The sequence below is a fragment of the Rana temporaria genome, chromosome 8, assembly GCF_905171775.1.
Source record: "Rana temporaria chromosome 8, aRanTem1.1, whole genome shotgun sequence".
In the NCBI taxonomy this organism is placed as follows: Eukaryota; Metazoa; Chordata; class Amphibia; order Anura; family Ranidae; genus Rana; species Rana temporaria.
Genome location: NC_053496.1, coordinates 128,485,665 through 128,506,098, shown reverse-complemented (window position 1 = coordinate 128,506,098; position 20,434 = coordinate 128,485,665). Strand labels below are relative to the sequence as shown.

The window sequence follows — 20,434 nt, the reverse complement described above, 5'->3', positions numbered from 1 at the left end:
ACTATCCAAACAATACAGTTTGCATATAGATGGACTAAGTTTATTTAATTACATACTGAATCTAAGTGAGATCATTCATAATGGAAATATGGTAATGAATACACAAATGCAGACTACACTGAAATGTCTTCCTGGAACACACTGGGACTATTATGCCCCATCTGTTGTCCTTGGCCTTTTTATGTCGACAAATGAGCTTATCACACAAAAGTACTTACTTTCTCACTCCAAGCCCACAGGCCAATTCCCAGCAGAACCATTCCAGATAACTGAGGAGAGAAGAAAAGCAGAGCTTATATACAGCTGGAACCCGGGTGTTCGCTTTTATTACAACCAATACGTAGAAAAACACAAATGACAAAACCACCATTTCACACTCCTCATTAAATCACCTCATAAACGTTTGACTACCAACTAGTACTGTCTGCTATTGGGAATCACCAGACGTTTATCGGCAACAGATCTTTATTGTATGGGATAACTGTCTGAAATTAAGAATGTTCTTTTGTTTTATATCATTAGCAAAATTATGTTAAAAAAAGATTTTTGCTGTCAAAATGAGCATTTCAACCGGCTATTCATTGTGTACAATACTGGTGAATGCAAAATAAAAGGAAGGGGTGAACAGTTCTATACAATCAATTGTTACCCCAGACTAGGGTTGCCAACTCATCCCTTTAAAACAGAACACATATTAATTACACAGGTTCTGTGGCTGATTAAGGAGGTAATTAAACTCACTTGGTGCCTTATTTGCATTAAATTAGCCCCAGAACCTGTGTAATTCATATGTGTTCTGTTTTAAAGGGATGAGTTGGCAACCCTACCCCAGACAGTGGCTAGTTGCTTTAGGCAAGGGCCTTCAAATGACTGAATGACTTATCTTATTGGTAGCTTAAACATTACCTGAAACTCATTAGAAAGGAAGTGGACAAGGTACGGGACTTTAAATGAGGCACACAGGTGAAGCAATGAATGAGTTCCCCTGTGTGCCTCATTTAAAATCCTGTACCTTGTCCACTTCCTTTCTAATGAATTAGGGATGGAGACACTCATCTAGGATGTCTCATTTAAAGTCCTGCATCCCCCCCCCCCCACTCTAACATTAATACAATCAGGGATGGAGGCACACAGGTGAATATCCGATTCACGCTTTCCAATAAATTTTGGACTTATGGCATATTTCCTATTCTGTGGTTGTATAAGTTTCCTTACGTGAAGCTTGCCCTAGGTGGCGCTGTGTGGGCTGCGGTTGTCTGTAGGTCCTTATGCCCGGGAGCTGCGATGTGCTTCCGGCACCCTTCCTTCCTCCCCCTGGCTAGTTGCTGGCCATGGGGGTGGGCGGGCTTGTCCAGTCGCGCATCAGCATGACGCTGGGGGCATGTTTCCGGGGTGATTGGCGTCCCTTCATAGCATCCCACGTGGCTTGGGCATCCCACTGTTTGCCGACGGCAGATGTAGGGTTCCCCTCCATTCCCAGCTTCTTCCCAAGTGCCAGTGAGGGCGATACCATCCTGTAGGAAGTGCTGTGTCGGTGCCTGACTCCCTTGGGGCTCCACGTCCCCTCAGCTCCCGGGAGGGATGCATGATGTTTGCCGCCAGCACGGCGCCACCAGTATAGTCAATGCTTCAATATGTAAGTAGGAGGTTGGTTTATCTCCTTCCTCTTTCAATCCACATTTTACTATATAGCTTCAATACACTTATTGGCTCTCATATGTATGTATAATGTTTTTCTTTTAGATTATATGTATTTGCTCCTGATGAGGCGATACAGTCGCCGAAACGTGTCGAGCCAATTGGCCCTTTCAAAATCTTCAGGCCATCCTAGATGCATTCATTTTATCATATATGATGTGATTCAGCAATTTTGATATTTGATGTTAACCTATATCTTTATATGGAGCCTGCTGGCCAAAATATTTGTATAACCTGTGGTCATTTTATTAAATTTACTTTAACTTATTCATTGCTTCACCTGTGTGCCTCATTTAAAATCCTGTACCTTGTCCACTTCCTTTCTAATGAGTTAGGGATGGAGACACTCATCTAGGATATCTCATTTAAAGTCCCGTATCTCATTTCCCCCTTCAACATTACCTGAAACTCAGAAAATATATCAACCCATGCCATCCTTACTCCTTCTTTAAACTGAACATCAGAACTTAGATGGACATCATTTTTAAGGTTGTCTACTTATGGTCAGCCTTTGGAGCTGTCAGCCTGTTAAATACAGTGAATTATTGTGCACATGCAGGCATGAATGGATTACCGATCTATGTGGTTGGCAGAAGCTGATGGGCAGTCCACTCATCTACAGTACTGTACATGGTTGATGCCCAGATAGGTGCTGTACCACCTATGCTGGCATCATGAAAGCTCCCAAGAATTACTGGATAGAAGCAAACCAGAGGACGCTGTTATTGCACTTAATGCATGATACTCTATTTAGGGGTGTGTTAAGAGGGAGGAAAGGGCCAGACGGACATATGTGAAGGAGAAGAGGGGGGGGGGGGCGGCATTCAAATTACAGTTGCGCTTTCCAAAATTATGAAAGAGCTGTGGTAGGATGACACAATCTGCAAAAGTCTGGAAAGTTCTCATCTTCTCTCTCATACGTGTTGCTGTACATCTTGTATTAGTTCATCTACACGATTCAGTTTTTGACATGCATTTTCTTGGCAGCCAGAAAAAAAAACACACAGGCATCTACTAATGTGCTCTTCCAACTACACAAGTCCACTGATCCCCAATCTGCAGACTCGGTCAGCATACCGTAATTATGCCCTTTACACATCCAAAGTTTAGTAGTAATGCTGTATATTGCATTAACTGCAGGTTTCTGCTAATGCCAATTGTCTCTGCAGTGTCTCCTTCGCGGCTGGATGCTGCCCAGAGCGGCTATCCTCTGGCACTTGAAATGTTAACTGCAGCTGCTGGCAATCAAAATACTTGCACCACTCGCCCTCCTCCTTCTGACCTCTCCACCAAACGTGTTCTGTGAATGGTAGAAGGGAGCGGGTGGATGGTGCAACTTTCCCCTGTAGCAGCTGCTGTTAACCCTCACAGCCACTCAAGTCAGTATTTGGCAGCTATGAAGGAGATACTGCAGGGATGATTTTTAATAGACGTTGCAGTCTCTATGCAATACACCTATACACCTGGTGCTGTGTGTGTGTTTGTGTGTGATCCCACTCCTTTCCGGTCAGGAAAGGAGTGGGATCGAGCGAGCGCCCCCCCACGTGGGTAGGTACCGGAGCATGATGGGACTGTTATATAAGAGGCCTATATAAATTGGGGCGAGCCGCGCACCCGGAATTACAGCGGGAAGAAGCGTTGCGTCAACATCGGAATAAGAGAAGAAGGCAGAAGACGGCAAAGAAGAACGGGCTGTGCCGCTGCTAGTAATTGAGCTAACACGAAGATAGCGGCGGCCAGCCCTGAAGGAGAAGGCACCGGAGAGCGAGCGGGAGAAGAAGAAGCGGGGAGCGCCGAGACGACAGCGGAGAGCGGAGAAGATGAGAGCGGAAGAGAACCAGATGGCGGTGAAGACCGACCCCCCCCCCCCCCCCCGAACACGTAGAAGAAGAAGCCCCCCCTCGTAAAAGAGCTAAAAGAAGACAGGGGGGGGCCCCGGAGCGGACTAATAAATTACTTTAAAAACCCTGTCGTGTGTTTATTTTCTTTTACACTTTGCCTCCAGGTGACTGGGTAGGGGTACGATGTACCCCATATTCATTCACCTAGGGTGAGGGGCCGGTATCTGGGGGCCCTCTTATTAAAGGGGGCTCCCAGATTCCGATAAGCCCCCCGCCCGCAGACCCCGACAACCAACGGCCAGGGTTGTCGGGAAGAGGCCCTGTCCTTAACATGGGGACAGGGTGCTCTGGGGTGGGGGGGCCGCAGTGCGCCCCCCTGCCCCAGAGCACCCAACCCCCCCATGTTGAGGGCATGCGGCCTGGTACGGCTCAGGAGGGGCGCTCGCTCGTCCCCACTCCTTTCCTGACCGGCCGGCGTGCTTTGGATACGGGTCTGGTATGGATTGTGGGGGGACCCCCAAGCCGTTTTTTTGGCGTAGGGGGGTTTTCCTTACAATCCATACCAGACCTAAGGGCCTGGTATGCACCTGGGGGGAAACGCATGCCGGGTTTTTATTTAAAATTTGGCGTGGAGTTCCCTCTCATGATTCATACCTTTTGCCGCGGGTAGAATTGGCGGGAATCCAAGTCGGATCCCTGTCGCTTCTATGACGGCTTTTTCCCCATCGCGGCAAGCCGGCTGAACGCTGGCTCCCGCGATGGGGCTCGTAGGTGGTCAATCTCGCCGAGAAAGGGAGCGAAATTGAAACAATATCGCGGTCACCCACTGTATGTGACTACAGCCTCAAAATTAATATAAAACAAACCAAATCCGTTTGTAATATTTGTTAGCAAAAGCAGCAATTCACTGCATATTTTCAATGCTATAATAATACTGATATGTTGTTTGCATAATAATAAAAAGTAAGTTTTTTTTGCTATTTATACTTACCCTGGTGGATAGAGCATCAGGCTGATGCTGCCGATGTCCCCCGGCGTCTCTGCACTGAGAACCGAGCCACCGAACACCGCCGATGGCTCGGTTCTCACTCCTACCCGAGCAGAGCCATACTGACTGTCAGTCAGCTTGGCTTCTGCTTTACTTCTCAGCAATCATTGGAGTGCCGAGCAGTGGGGGGGCAGGGAGAGGCCGTCTCAGCGTCTTACCGGCTCGCTGAGATGCCGAGACTGCCATCAATCAGGGCAGCTGGCGGATCCTGACTTGGAAGACGCAATGACGCGTTTCCCCCGACTGATGGCATTGACGTCAGCGAAGAGCGGACTTCAGACCTCTCTTCGCTGAAAAACGGGTCACTGGAGGGCAGAACAAATTACACTCCTGTGACCCAGAGGAGAAGCACAGCCTAAAAAGCTCAGGCTGGACTTCTCCTTTAATTAGGAACGGCTTATAATTGTATTATGAAATATACTTTGATTATGTAAGAGTAGTCAGCATTTCTTCACTGAAGTGTACTCTGAACTGCGATTATCTGTTTTATAGTGTTTCGATTGGAAGTCATACAATGTTTTGGTGGCAAGCTGACATACCATTACACAACCAATTTATTTATTCTTCTTTTTGCATCATGCCACAATGTGCCTGCCAGTATGTCTGTAAAAATAAATAAATATATTTAAATAAAATGTATTTGGGGTTGACAGCCCTCAGCTTTCCTTTCTTTTTAATAAAAAAAAAAGGAAGGATAACAAAAAAAAAAGAAAGTATTTTTGCATATGCTAAAAATGTGTAACATAGTAGTCCGTAGACGGTATGAAGACTGTATGTAGGTTTTAAGGTGTATTCGCACACACACAGGGGAGGAGAGGCTGAGTAGGTATAGTAAAGAAGGCAGATAGAGCAGCTTCAAAGTGAGGAGAATGCTCAGAGGAGCAAAAAGTGCAGGGGCTGTAGGGTGGCCACAAAGCAGAAGGTTAGTAGATCCCAAAGAGTGGGAGGACAGAGAAGAAAAAATAGAGGATAAGGAGCATGGAAGATGCTGAGTGCAGAGAAAGATTTAGCATGGAAACTGAAGGGTGTGTACAGACAAGATGGAGACAAATGGAGGAGAACAAGTACAGAAGAGATGGTTAATGGAAAACAAGAGGAGAAGCAGAAGGCTGGAATTGTCAAAGGAAACAGCAAGCAACGAAAACGGAAAAGGGCAGCCCAGAGATGACATTGTGTTTGTGAGATTGCTCTGCACACACATCAGAAATGGCTCACAAGGCTGACCCAGCTCTGTTTGTTGGCCCTTTGGTGCCAGTGGAGGTCCTTGGGTGCAGCCGTGGTCCTGGTTAACATTTCTATTAATGAGAAAAAGATTTCCAAAATTCTCTGGAGTTCCACGGACCACGAGATAGACCTACTCCTCTCCTGTTCACACAAAGGGGGTTATTTACGAAAGGCAAAGCCACTTTGCACTACAAGTGCAAACTACAAGTGCAAAGTGCACTTGAAATTGAACTGAAAGTGCACTTGGAAGTGCAGTCGCTGTAGATCTGAGGGGTAGATCTGAAATAAGGGGAAGCTCTGCTGATTTTATTATCCAATCATGTGCAAGCTAAAATGCTGTTTTTTATTTTCCTTGCATTTCCCCCTCAGATCTACAGCGACTGCACTTCCAAGTCGCACTTTCAGTGCAATTTCAAGTGCAGTTTGCACTTGTAGTGCACAGTGGCTGTGCCTTTCATACTCCCAAAGTGTGCAATCATTCTTGTTTCAGAGCCAAAGAAAACCTCAGCCTGGGGCAGGGGAGGCTAGGTAGGGTGGGCGTACTGGAAATGGTGTTTGTGGACCTGGTCTTGAAAGTGCCATCCATCCATACACCAAAAACAGCCCTAATCATTGCTGCCTCGAAGTTTGGCCTCAGTAGAAGTCCTTTAGACAAAGTTTCAGGCTTTAGCAAAGCAGACATTGCTGCACCTCTGAAAAGGGATCTGCAACAGATTGATTTACCAGTGGTGTTTATCAGGCGCTTCCTCTCTGCCTGTTAACACTTTAACCACTTGGTATTAAAGGGGTTGTAAAAAATTTTTGTTTTGTTTTGTTTGTTTTGTCTGTTCAACTTGCTTCTTTGAGACGTTATTGTTCAACCGACCCTGCGAGGTCGGACTCATCTTTTATTTTTCTTTGCCATGGCTGTTGGACATGTCTTGTATGTGTTACTTCAAAAATTGATAATAAAGCTGATTATATTAAAAAAAAAAAAAAAAAAAAAAAAGGGGGTTGTAAAGGTACAATTTTTTCCCCCTAAATAGCTTCCTTTACCTTAGTGCAGTCCTCCTTCACTTACCTCATCCCTCCATTTTGCTTTTTAAATGTCCTTATTTCTTCTGAGAAATCCTCACTTCCTGTTCTTCTGTCTGTAACTACACACAGTAATGCGAGGCTTTCTTCCTGGTGTGGAGTGTCGTGCTCGCCCCCTCCCTTGGACTACTGGAGAGTCAGGATGCCCACTAACACACAGCTCCTTTCTCTATCTGCAACGTAGAGAGCGTCCTGACCCTCCTGTAGTCCAGGGGAGGGGGGCGATCACGACACTCCACACCAGGGAGAAAGCCTTGCATTACGGTGGTAAGTTACAGACAGAAGAACAGGAAGTGAGGATTTCTCAGAAGAAATGAGGACATTTAAAAGCAAAATGGAAGGATGAGGTAAGTGAAGGAGGACTGCACTAAGGTAAAGGAAGGGATTTAAAAAAAAAATTACCTTTACAACCCCTTTAATGGAACATTTATTTATGTTTTTGGGTGGAGGGGGGTGTTATTTTCACCAGGGGCTTATGTTTAAACCGTAAGGAAGACTCTCTACCCGAAAACTATTTTAACTCGCTTTTCCGTAAGAGAGATATATATATATATATATATATATATATATATATATATATATATATATATATATATATATATATATATATATATATATATATATATATATATATATATATATTATATATATATATATATATATATATATTTTTTTTTGGTTTCGAAATTGTACCCATCATTTAATGGTGCACATAAATGAAAGGTTTTCAATGTCTTAAAGGCCCCATTTACATGAGGGTTCAATCATGTCTGCCTGCCATCCAGTGGCCTTTGCAGCTTAACACGGGGGGTTAAAAAGTGAAGTTTTTTCCATATGAGTAAAGCAAATCCTGGAACTTCACCATGATACAGCCTCAGCCGACTCATCTGCTTCCCATCAATGACCGGCGTGCACCATTTTCTTGAAGCTGGCCATACAATGAGCAAATTTCAATCAGTGTGTGGCCATGTTGGCCTCTTTCCACTCGACATCCTTTGATTGAAAAAAATCAACAGAGCCAGGCGGGAGATTGTGGAACAGTGCTTGCATCCATTTAGATGGTATGCTGACAGCTGGCAGCAATGGCTGTCAGAATACAATAGCTTCAACAGAGACTGGTCCATCTGTGTCTGCAGACTAACTAAAGAATTATATAGGTGTAGGGACAGCTTTAGTTAGGTGGGCTCAGCCTGTTCCATCTCCAGCTCTCAGCTGCTATGTAATGGCAATCGAGATCCAGGCTTCATAAGTATCACGTCTGTGCCAGGTCAATGCTTCTAGATTCAGAGTTAACTGCAGGTCAGGGTGCCAATGCGAGGACCCTTTGTCTGCAGAAAAGTGGGAGTGAGACATTTTCTGCGGCAGAAAAGCTCTGACTCTTATCAGAGTCACTCTCTGACAAAGTTACATAATCTGGTTGATAAAAAGACAACAGAAAAAAAAGTGCCCGTCATGAAAACACAGAGGGGCAGATCCACAAAGATATTACGCCGGCGTATCTCTTGATACGCCGCGTAATTTCAAATTTTGCGTGTCGTATCTTTGTTTTGTATCCTCAAAACAAGATACGACGGCATCTCGGCTAGATCCGACAGGCGTACGTCTTAGTACGCCGTCGGATCTAAGCTGCAATTTTTCGGCGGCTGCTAGGTGGCGTTTCCGTCGAATTCCGCATCGAGTATGCAAATTAGCTAGCTACGGCAATCCACGAACGTACGTCTGGCTGGCGCATTTTGTTTACGTCGTTTGCGTTCGGCTTTTTCCGGTGTATAGTTAAAGCCGCTATATGGTGGCGTACGCAATGTTAAGTATGGCCGTCGTTCCCGCGTACAATTTGGAATTTTTTACGTTGTTTGCGTAAGTCGTTCGCGAATAGGGATTTACGTAGAATGACGTCACCGTCGTGAGCAATGGCTTGTTATGGGTTAATTTGGAGCATGCGCACTGGGATACGCCCACGGACGGCGCATGCGCAGTTAAAAAAAAACATCGTTTACGTCAGGTCACGACGTATTAACATAAAACACGCCCCCATTACATCCATTTGAATTCTGCGCCCTTACGCCGCCAAAGATACACTACGCCGCCATAACTTACGGCGCAAATTCTTTCAGGATTCGAAAAAAAAAAAATAAGTTGCGGCGGCGTAGTGTATCTTAGATACACTGCGCCCGGCGCAAAGGTACGTTGATCTGCCCCAGAGTATATAAAACCTTCTATCATTTGTGCTACTGAAAACTGAATGATAATTGTCATGCTCGCTCGGTTCTGCTCTCCCGACACTCCTCTGCTACTATTGAGTCAGCTTGCAGATTGCAACGTCTGATGGTCCAGTCATCCAAGGTTCCGGGATCCGAACTACAGCTATGTGCCATTCAGACCCATTAAGAACAAACACCAGGAAGGCTTATGTAAGTTCAAACAGGACTCTCTTTAATGCCAGCATTCAGCTGCTTATATACAGTTTACAAGCTAATCATCAATCAAACACAATGAAATCTCCACCCCCTTTTCACACACTGGGGCTTCCATTCAGATTATAGGTAGACACTCTGGTGCCGACCCTGACAAGACACATTTCTTTAGATAATGACATCAGTGAAGTTAATTACTAATTGTAACAGAATACAGAATAACAGAATAAGAACGAAGCAATCAGAATAATTAACCTGAGCCAATTATCTAATCATTTAGCCTGACGAGGTGACTAGGCGTCTCGTCTGCAATTCCCCACGATACAATACACATCTCTTAAGGTCTTCTTCACACACACAATAGATCAATTAACCTTTAGAATAGAGAGCTGGCTGGTGGTGGGACATTAGCATTTCAACAGTCTGTTATGCAGAGGAATGAGTCACTCTGACCCACATGAAATCACCTGTAATATGTCCCATCTCATGTAATACATGAATTATGATTTATTAGCAACCCTCTCCTGTGTAACAGATGTCAAGAAGAAACACTTTAGCATCCCAAGGTCCATGACAATAATTGTCTGCTTTCAGCAGAACATTTAATTTGCAGGATGAGGACCTCGATGATCTGACACATAGTATGTGTTTACAATACACTTTCTTATTATCTTACCCAAAATATGATGTTGTAGCTAAACAGCAGGTACTTGTAGCAGCAGCTAACCTCCGCCGTGCTATACCGATAGTAATGCATCTTGCCAGCAGGGAAGATCTTCTAAGGAAAAAAAAAATACAAAGCAATAAGTTATGTATGAAAAAAAGACTTCACAACACTAACTCATCCTTTCCAAACCCTTGAAATAACTTTGCGATCTCAAGAAACCCCTGCTAAACATTACTACATCCACAATTCATAAGACATTAGTGTGATGGTCGGTGGCAAGAATGCTCCATACACTTGTAGAAATTCTCCATCTGAGAGGCAAACATTTCTCAAGGAACCCCAAGCAACCACTGGAAGAACACTAGTTGAGAATCCCTGTCCTAAAGTGTTTGAAAACCCTAAAGCCAGCCATAAAACGTTCCAAACTTGGCCAGTTCAGCAGGGATTGGCCAAGATTCTAACCATGCATGGGCAGGCTGATTGTACCCAAGTTGATTGATCAGCTTTGGTACAACCAGCCTGCCCGATATTTCATGCAAATATTGCTAGCAGCTATAGCCACTAGCAATAATCACCGAGTCTTCTCCCGGCTGGGACTCTCCCCCTGCCCTCCCACAGGGAGAACACAATAGTTCTGCGGGAGGGTTCGGCGGTGTTGATGGGGGAAGCAAGCGATCTTCTGTGAAAATCTCACCATCTATGACTTTCAGAATGTTTGAGAGCTTGTCTCACTCTAGAATGGTTTTCTTCTTGAGCAAACCATTTATTCTTATTTATTTTTTTGCAAATTTGTTGCAGTTTTTTCCCCTGAAGATGCCCAATGACAGTCCAGATGGGTAGCACAATAGCCAAGTGAGGGCGCGTACATGGCAGGCTGACAATACTTCTGCTAATTGTGAGGAAGTGGCTTAATGCAGTCAGCCTACAACACAAATGGTTGTTAGAGGCTAGGGGCCAGATCCACAAAGAACTTACGGCGGCGTATCTATTGATACGCCGCGCAAGTTCTACGATGTCCCGTTGTATCTTTGTTTTGTATCCACAAAACAAGATACGCCTGAATGTGGGCTAGATCCGACTGACGTACCTCTTAGTACGCCGTCGGATCTTAGGTGCATATTTACGCTGGCCGCTAGGTTGCGCTTCTGTTGATTTCCGCGTAGAGTATGCAAATTAGCTAGATACGCCGATTCTCAAACGTACGTTCGGCGCATTTTTTTACGTAGTTCCGTAAAGCTTTTTCGGCGTAACGTTACCCCTGCCTCTATGAGGTGTACGCAATGTTAGGTATGGACGTCGGGACAGCGTCGAATTTTCCGTTGTTTGCGTAAATCGTTCGCGAATAGGGCTTTGCGTAAGTTACGTTCACATCGAACGCATTGACTATTTGCGACGTGATTTCGCGCATGCGAACTGGGATACGTCCACGGACGGCGCATGCGCCGTTCGTAAAAAGCGTCAATTACGTGGGGTCATACCAGATTACCATACAACACGCCAACTCCAAGGCTACTTTGAATTACGCAGGCTTACGCCGGCAGATTTACATTACGCCAGCCTGCATATGGGAGCAAAATCTTTGAGGATACCCTAGGAGCCACTCTGATTTACGGCGGCGTAGCGCATATGAGATGCGCTACGCCCGCCTAAATATACGCCCGCATTTTGTGGATCTGGCCCAAGATCTCCAGGTTAGAAAACCATTACCGTATGAAGAAAGCCTGTTTAACCACCGGCTCAATAGACGATCTCCCCTTTGCACGCGCAACACGCTGGAGCAGTGAAAACAAAGAAGAAGCTCCAGGAAACATGGCGGCAGCGGACGGGACCGAGGCGGACTTTGGGGGGCTTCGTTCTCAGGTAAGTGACACATAATGAGCTAGTATGCTGTGCATACTAGCTCATTATGCCTTTCTCTTGCAGGTGTATTTGTTTAAAAAAATATATATTAGAGGGTTTCCTTCCTCTTTAACCCCTACAGCGCCACCTAGTGGTTAACCCCTTCACTGCCAGTGTCATTTTCACAGTAACCAGCAAATAGCACTGTCCGCTGTGAAAATGATACTGGTCCCAAAAAATGTGTCAAAAGTGTCCGATATCTCCGCTATAATGTCGCAGTCACAAAAAAAAATATTGCTGATCGCTGCCATTACTAGTAAAAAAAAAAAAAAAAAAAAATTATAGAAATGCCATAAAACTATCTCCTATTTTGTAAACGCTATAGCTTTTGTGCAAACCAATCAAACGCTTACTGAGATTTTTTTTTTACCAAAAATAGGTAGAAGAATACGTATCGGCCTAAACTGAGGGGAAAAAAATTAATATATATTTTTGGGGATATTTATTATAGCAAAAATTTAAAAATATTGCATTTTTTTTTAAAACTGTCGCTCTATTTTTATTTATAGCACAAAAAATAAAAACCGCAGAGGTGATCAAATACCACCAAAAGAAAGCTCTATTTGTGGGAAAAAAAGGACGTCAATTTTGTCAATGTTGTTTGAGCCACATGACCCGCGCAATTGTCAGTTAAAGCGAAGCAGTACTGAATCGCAAAAAGTGGCCTGGTCTTTGACCACCCAAATGGTCCGGGGCTGAAGTGGTTAATGCATTCTCTGCATTAAGGTAAAAAGAGAAAAACAAAAAAAACAACAGGTGTGCCCCCCCCCCCCCCTCCATAGAAGAAGCTACCTTTGGTGGCACAATGAGAAAAGGAGGAGCCTTGAGCTCCAGCAGGGGACACCAGAAAAGGAGGTTTGGGGCCACTCTGTGCAATACTATTGCACAGAGCAGGCAAGTATAATGTTCGTTAATTTACAAAAACAAAAAAAATACAAAACAATACAAAAAATTTAATAAACAAAAGCTTTACAACTGCTTTAAATACACTTTAAATGAGTAACCAATTCACTAGGAACCCTAATTTAGACTGCGGACCTCTTCTACAAATAGGAATTGCCTGGCTGTTACTCCGATACGTGTTTATGTCATTATATGGCTTATTCCCATTTCTCAGTAATGCACAAGATGGGAACTAACTAATAAACAACTGTGTGAAAACCATGGTGCACGATAGGAGGCTGCATGCCAATTATACTCGTCTTCAATGTGAACTTGAAATCTACTAAAGGATGTTGACCCTTCTCTGACATGACACCACCCTTCTGCTTGGCATGGTGCCCGACAGCTGTACAACAAGGAGGAAGTGTCTGTGGAATCACACTGCTTGTAGAATGAAGCCTTCTATGAAATAAATCATCACTGCAAAGACTTCTGAAGAGCGTCTATGTTTATCAGTCAAGGAAAAAAACGTGTCCTTCACACATATACAGAAAATCTGGGATTCAATTAAAGGAGTTGTAAAGGTACAATTTGTATTCCCTAAATAGCTTCCTTTACCTTAGTGCAGTCCTCCTTCACTTACCTCATCCTTCCATTTTGCTTTTAAATGTCCTTATTTCTTCTGAGAAATACTCACTTCCTGTTCTTCTGTCTTTAACTACACACCATAATTCAAGGCTTTCTCCCTGGTGTGGAGAAAGGCTCTCGAGGGGGGAGGGGCGAGCAGGAGTGTCAGGATACTCTCTACTTTGCAGATAGAGAAAGGAGCTGTGTGTTAGTGGGCGTCCTGACACTCCTGCTCGCCCCCTCAAGAGGCTTTCTCCACACCAGGGAGAAAGCCTTGCATTACTGTGTGGAGTTACAGACAGAAGAACAGGAAGTGAGGATTTCTCAGAAGAAATAAGGACATTTAAAAACAAAATGGAAGGATGAGGTAAGTGAAGGAGGACTGCACTAAGGAAAAGGAAGCTATATAGGGGGAAAAAATGTTTTTTTACCTTTACAACCCCTTTAAACTTTATGCCATATAGTACATTATTGGAACCTTTTTGAGTGTCCAAACTGCGACACACAACCAACTTATTTTTTTTAAAGTGCCAACACCAATCAAAGAAACATAGCAATGCTTCCTCCGAACAGATGTCCTCTCACTCAGTTGCCCATGGTGACACCCACAACTGGCACTGCATGGGGAGGTTTCCTCGCAGCCGCTCTGTCCCCTGGCTCACAGCATGCTGCTCCAGTCTCTCTTCCTTGCAGCAATGACTCCCCTCTCTCTGGGAGGTGATGCTGGGCTGGACATTAAAAAAAGACCCAGTCTTCCGGGACTACATGTCCCATGGTGCACTTGTCCTGGCTCCTCATTGGTCCCTGGCTGCAGCCAATGGGGAGGCAGGAGGAATCAGAGCAGATGGCGATCTCTGCAAGCGCCGCTCTGTCCCTGTCCAGCGCTGCTGCACATAAGAACGGGGGCGAGCGTGGTAAATACACTGACAGCCCACGCTCGCTTCTCCACTTGTGACAGCGCCCCTGCACTTTTCACTCCCGCAGCTTCGCCGTGCAGGGGGATTAGAGAGTGCAGACAGTGATGGCGGCTTCCAAGTATGCTGGCGTGCCCACAAAGACTGCTCTGCGCGCCAGCTGTGGCACGCGTGCCATAGGTATGCCATCACTGGTCTAGGCAGATCCAAGGGTAGCTGGGTGTACAGATAGTGGCGTCCGTTTACACCCAGCCGCCCATAGAGCAAAACTGGCTGTCATCCACCTGCTATACTTCGATCAGCAGACAGATCCCCTTATGAACAAAAAACTGAGTCTGCCCCGTGTAAAAAAAAAAAACACCTCTTGCAGCTTATCAGGCCTTATATGTGGTGGCTGCAATAGTTTTCATTTCCAACCCCCCCCCCCATTTATGTTCACCCGATGATCCTGCCAGTAACATTATTCCTGTCCTAGGGTGAAAACAATCACTGTACTGCTATCTATGAAGGAGCAGTGTTGTCACTAGCAGCGGTCTGTCCATTAGGGGCACCGCCCCCTCTCTCCTCGCCATCCCCTATATGTATAGCATAAATCTATCCATGGACGCAACAGCCATCCCCTATTCATGCATCCTGTCCTATCAGGGAATCAGGTGCATGAGTTACAGCGGCGGGATTTTTTTGAGGCATTTGATAAATAGTCTTCAAAATAAGTGTGTTACAACACCAAATGAATACTCTTGAAATGCTGATCCTCAGTCCGGCCGATCAGAGGCAGGTGTGAGACTCGTTTTCTGATTGTCCGAAAAGAGAAGACTCCTGATTGGCTGGCGGGAAGGAGGAAGGAAACGGAAGCCGCCGCCGTGATGACTGGAGAGCAGAACAGGAGGCCATCGCCACCGAGCAGGGGAGGCCGCCGGTGATGGGATAAGTGCTACTGACCAACCAGCCCCCCAAAAAACAAAATTACACCGGCCGCCACTGGTTGTCACCCTAGGACTAGAAGTGTGTCAATATTACAGAATACCTTCCCCTCCTCTCTTCTCCATAACAGAAGGGGGAGGTGTTCTGCAGCTCACAAGCTGAACCAGGCACTCAAGAAGCTTTGGAAGACAAGAATGTATTAATAAGGTTGACATATATTTAAGAGAAGTTTGCTTTATAAAAATAAAGGGCCAGATTCACAGCAAAAATACGCCGGCGTATCTACTGATACGCCGGCGTATTTTCAAATTTGCTGCGTCGTATCTTGATTTGGAATCCTCAAACCAAGACACGACGGCTTTTGGCATAGATCCGACAGGCATGCGGCTTCGTACGCCTTCGGATCGTAGGTGTAATTCTCCGGCGGCCGCTGGGTGGAGTTTGCGTTTTTTTTCCAGCGTCGGGTATGCAAAATAGCTGTTTACGGCGATCCACGAAGGTACGCGCGTTCGTTGCATTCTCTTACGTCGCCGCTAGTCGGTTTTTCCCGTCGCAAACTTAAGCCTGCTATTTCATGGCTTAGATTTAGACCAGCCATGTTAAAGTATGGGCGTCGTTCCCGCGTCGAATTTTTTTTTTTTGCGTAAGACGTCCGGGAATATGAAAGTACGTTCCGCACGTCGCCGTTCAAAAAACACGTCCGGGAAACCGTAATTTCGCGCAAAGCACGGCAGGAAATTTCCAAACGGAGCATGCGCAGAACGTTCGGCGCGGGAACGAGCCTAATTTAAATGGTACACGCCCCATTTAAATTAGGCGGGCTTGCGCCGGACGGCTTTACTCTACGCTGCCGAAAGTTTACACACAAGTGCTTTGTGAATCAAGCACTTACGGTGGAAACTTGCGGCGGCGTAACGTAAACGGGATACGATACGCCGCCGCAAATCTACATGAATCTGGCCCAAAGACATTAAAGTGACAATGATTAGTACAAATGTCATGTTACCTGGCTAATACATATTGAAAAAGCTAATTAAGAATACGACATTTTCAGAGCCTCAGAGTTCCCAAACAATACTTTGCTACAAAGCAGCCTTTCTTGCAGATTCCTGCGGGGAAACCAGAGAATATAATACAAGCGCCATACTGCGTCTCTTCTATTGAAGGTAGTGCAGACATTTCCCACAGGTTTCCACTCTCCACCCCCAGCAAGGGAGGCGCTCTGTAGTTCTGAACAGAAGCACAGTGGTAGACTTTCTGAACTGGTAAACCTGGGGATATTCTGCATAATAAGTGCTCATTGTTCCGAACAGCAATCAATATTTGCTTCAATCCAAGTTCTAAAAGTACATCCTACAAAGCTTGCCATGTGACTGGTGCATGCATTTTCCTTTCAGAAGAGTCAACGCCATAGAATGTCTAACAGCTTCCGGCAACAACATACAAGGAAAAAGCAATCAATGGAGGAGAATTACAACAAGCTGTGAAAAAACTGCCCGGGCAAAGTATGGGGCAAAAAACTTGCAACAATAAATAAATGATGCTGCGATTTACAAATAATGCAGCAAAATAAATTAATAAATAATAATAAAAAAAAAAATATGGGATTGCAGTAGGTTTAAGGATAATCAGATTAACAATTTACGGAGATTCTTTATTCCATACAAATAAACCAAATTTGAAGCGACACTAAACCAAATTTTTGTAGAACATCAATTGTTCGAAAATATGCCATGGCTTTGTTTTTTCTCTTTTTGTCGACCGATATATTCACATTTTTCAAATACCGTATTTATCGACCTATACCGTGCGCTGGCGTATAATGCGCACCCCAAGCTTAGAAGGGAAGTTTAAGGAAAAAACGTACATTTTGGATGCCTTGCCCGGCATCCATCGGCGGCCTTGCCCGGCATCCATCGGCGGCCTTGCCCGGCATCCATCGGCGGCCTTGCCCGGCATCCATCGGCGGCCTTGCCCGGCATCCATCGGTGGCCTTTGCATGGGGTCCGTCCAGCCTTGTCGGTGTCCGTCTGCTGTCTTGCCCGGCGTCCATCGGCGGCCTTGTCCGGCGTCCGTCTGCCGGGGGTTGCAGCATTGTGTGTTTGAGTTTGGCGCCTCGGTCGAGCTGTGCAGAGCCGGATTTCCGGTGTGTGGCTGCGGGCGGAGCCGAGCGTGGCCGAGCGCCCAGTACACTCGGCTCGGCCTTTGTCGGTCTTTGTCGGCGGCACTCTGAGACAGCGGGGATCGGCATATAACGCGCACCCACGATTTCCCCCTGATTTTAAGGGGGAAAAAGTGGCGTTATACGCCGATAAATACGGTAATCGGTATCGGTCTAAGACAGCATTTAAATAAGGTGAAGGGTTGAGGTTGTTTATTAGGCGGGGGGGCTATATGGCGACTTCAAATATATGCGGTGCGATTTGGATCTAGTTAAAGAAAAAAAAAAAAAAGGTCCTGTGCGAATTTGGAGCGAGATGTTCCAAACTTACACAGCCTAGATTATAGCGGAATTCTAAAATAAATGTTTACATAGAATGCGATTCGAAGACGGTTTGTGGAGTTTCTACCATATGAAGGCAGATTGAAAAATCACAGCAGTACTAAATTTGCATTGGACAAAAAGGTATTCACAAATCGCATCCCTAAATTACCTTTCACAACTGCACTGAAACCGACATGAAAACGCACTGCATTTAGGTGAACCTAGGCTAAATGTAAATAAAAACCTCCTGTCCAGCGCCTGGGCGATATGCTTTGCGCATCCCTGTGGCTAATAAGGACACCCATCACACTCTGTATCTGATAGGATTCTCATCTTAATGCATTAGGTGAAAAACCTTCTGTGCTGCAGCTCTCCCCCCCCCCTTTCTTACATGAGCCTGAGTCGATCCAGCGATGTGCATGAGCGCAGCAGCTACAGCCACGGTCTCTCTCCTCATTGGACAGATTGATAGCAGCAGGTTGCCACTGTTAATAAAATCCAGTGACACAGGAGGCGGGGTGAGTCCCGCTGTTTCACTGGACGCACAGGTACCCCCAGGAAAAGCACTTTCCATTGGGGCATCCGATGCAGAGGAGGGGCCTGGAGCATTGGCAGGGGGACCCCAAAAAAAGAGGATTGGGGCTGCTCTGTGCAAAACAATTGCACAGAGCAGGCATATATAGGCAGGTTTGTTATTTTTTTGTTTCTTAAATAAGGGTTTACGATCCCTTCGATTCTCCTTGATATAAAACCCCAGAGTGTAAGGTTTGTAATACTGTTGCAGGTAAATAAAGTCAACGTGCAAGAAATGAGAACAGTCCAATAATGGTGCTTGTGGCTGGAACTGCAACAAGTTGACTTCTTTTATTATGAATGGAATCTTGAGCCTTGAGATTATAGTGATGAGTAATACACCACAAAGGCCTCTAGATCATCTTTGTTCTTCTGAGACAAGTATTTTTAGCTCGAAGAACTTGGAAAAAAGGTACAAAAACCAAACATTGTTTGCAGGCAGGTTTTTATTGTAGAAGATATATTATGTAGTTTTACCTGCTAGCCAGCAATGTTTTAGTGAACATACACGGAGCTGAGCATGCACAGCTCAGTATAAAATCTTAAAATCTATTGGAATGAGTTAAAGCATTACTAATGTTGTGGAAATTTTATTAAGATGTATTTATAATGTAGTGTCTCCCAGTGTTCGTTCTCCTTTAGCCCACTCTAAAAAGAGCTGACTGGGGCAGACCGACGCCAGTCGAGACCCATTTTGGTAGTAAAAAGCTTCTTGTAAGATGTAGAGAAGTGTTTGCAGTGGGGATATGTCTGCCAGCGAAGGGCCCCGGGGAAATGCAGAGACGATCGTCTGGGGGGGGGGGGGGGGTGTTCACGCTGCAAAGACATGATCCGTTATGGGGGATGTACGCTCGTGTTTCTGATCAGCACGTGGGGAGGCTATGGCGTGTCTCTGCAGATAATCTCCCATCCTTAGGAATGGTAGCATAATCCAGGTATGGGTTGTTCTCTAAACAATGCAGAATAAGGATTTACGCCAACGGTAAAAACGGGAGTCTTTGTGTGCGTTGTGGTTGGGGGCAAGTCCTTAGGCCAGCCATGTAATATAAGGGGTGGGGAATCATACATACTGCCCCTGCCCAGACACGCCTATAAACTCCTAGTCATTGTTCATTGGTTGAGATTTGTAAAACTCCTTTTTGAAGTAATGCCTGCGCTTGATTGGCCAATTGTGAAGCAATTGGTGGATCTCAGGATGCGAGGATGGTGGTCATGGCTGTGTTACTTGGGAAGATCCGGTTAGACACAGATGCAGACGTTCTTCGATCCAAAAACATTATATTGGAGTCAATCTCCATCGATACCACTAAAAAAATCATCGGAAGTCTCCGAGATAGTACATCTCCCAATGACATCATTCCCACAAAAGTGGTAAAAGAATGTGCCAATATTTTGGCACCCGCAATCACTCACCTGATAAACCAATAATTTAAAGAAGGCATAGTTCCGACCCCCTTAAAGCAAGGTATAATTAAACCCCTTCTAAAAAAAAAAAAAATTAGACCCCAAAGATCCAAACAATCGGCGACCGATAACCTCCCTCAACATCTTTTCCAAGGTTATGGAAAAGGTAGTAGTACAACTACAACACCATTTAGACACTCAAACTCCTGGACCCACTACAAATCAGGTTTTCGGTCCAGGTCATGGGACAGAAACGGCGCTTCTCAAAATATGGGACACAGTAGATCACAAACTGTTGCTAACCCGGCTCACAGAGATAGCTGGAGTGGCAGACTCGGATCTACCATGGTTTTCATCATTTCTGGAAAATCGATCCCAGATAGTGAAACTAGGACCTTTCACATCTGAATCACACAGCATGTCTTGCAGAGTCCCTCAGGGATCTCCCTTATCGCCCGTACTATTCAATATTTACCTCCGCCCACTCCTAAAAATTAGTAGTAATCACGACCTTCTCTATCACTCCTACGCGGATAACACGCAACTTGATTTTCGTATCAGCGACAAAAAGAACCACTACCCCGCATTAGAACAATGCCTTACTCAGATAGACATCTGGATGACGGAGAGTCACCTCAAACTCAATGGAGCAAAAACAGAACTATTTCAACTCCATACAAACCGGAGGAAACTGGCCAGGACTACCTGGACACTACCACCCAATCTGGGACAAACCATCACCCCTAGCACCAAGATCAAA

At 45.1% G+C, this 20,434-nt stretch overlaps 1 protein-coding gene across 1 annotated transcript in view; it reads right to left on the bottom strand.

Moving 5' to 3' along the window:
- Positions 1 to 20,434, bottom strand: part of TSPAN14 (tetraspanin 14) — a 91,906-nt gene that overhangs the window by 30,005 nt on the left and 41,467 nt on the right. Inside the window, exons 2-3 of the mRNA XM_040320715.1 lie at positions 9,976 to 10,077; positions 219 to 269 (exon numbers count right to left, since the gene is read on the bottom strand). Coding sequence (XP_040176649.1) covers positions 219 to 269; positions 9,976 to 10,077 — 153 coding nt within the window. The remainder of the gene's footprint in view (positions 1 to 218; positions 270 to 9,975; positions 10,078 to 20,434) is intronic.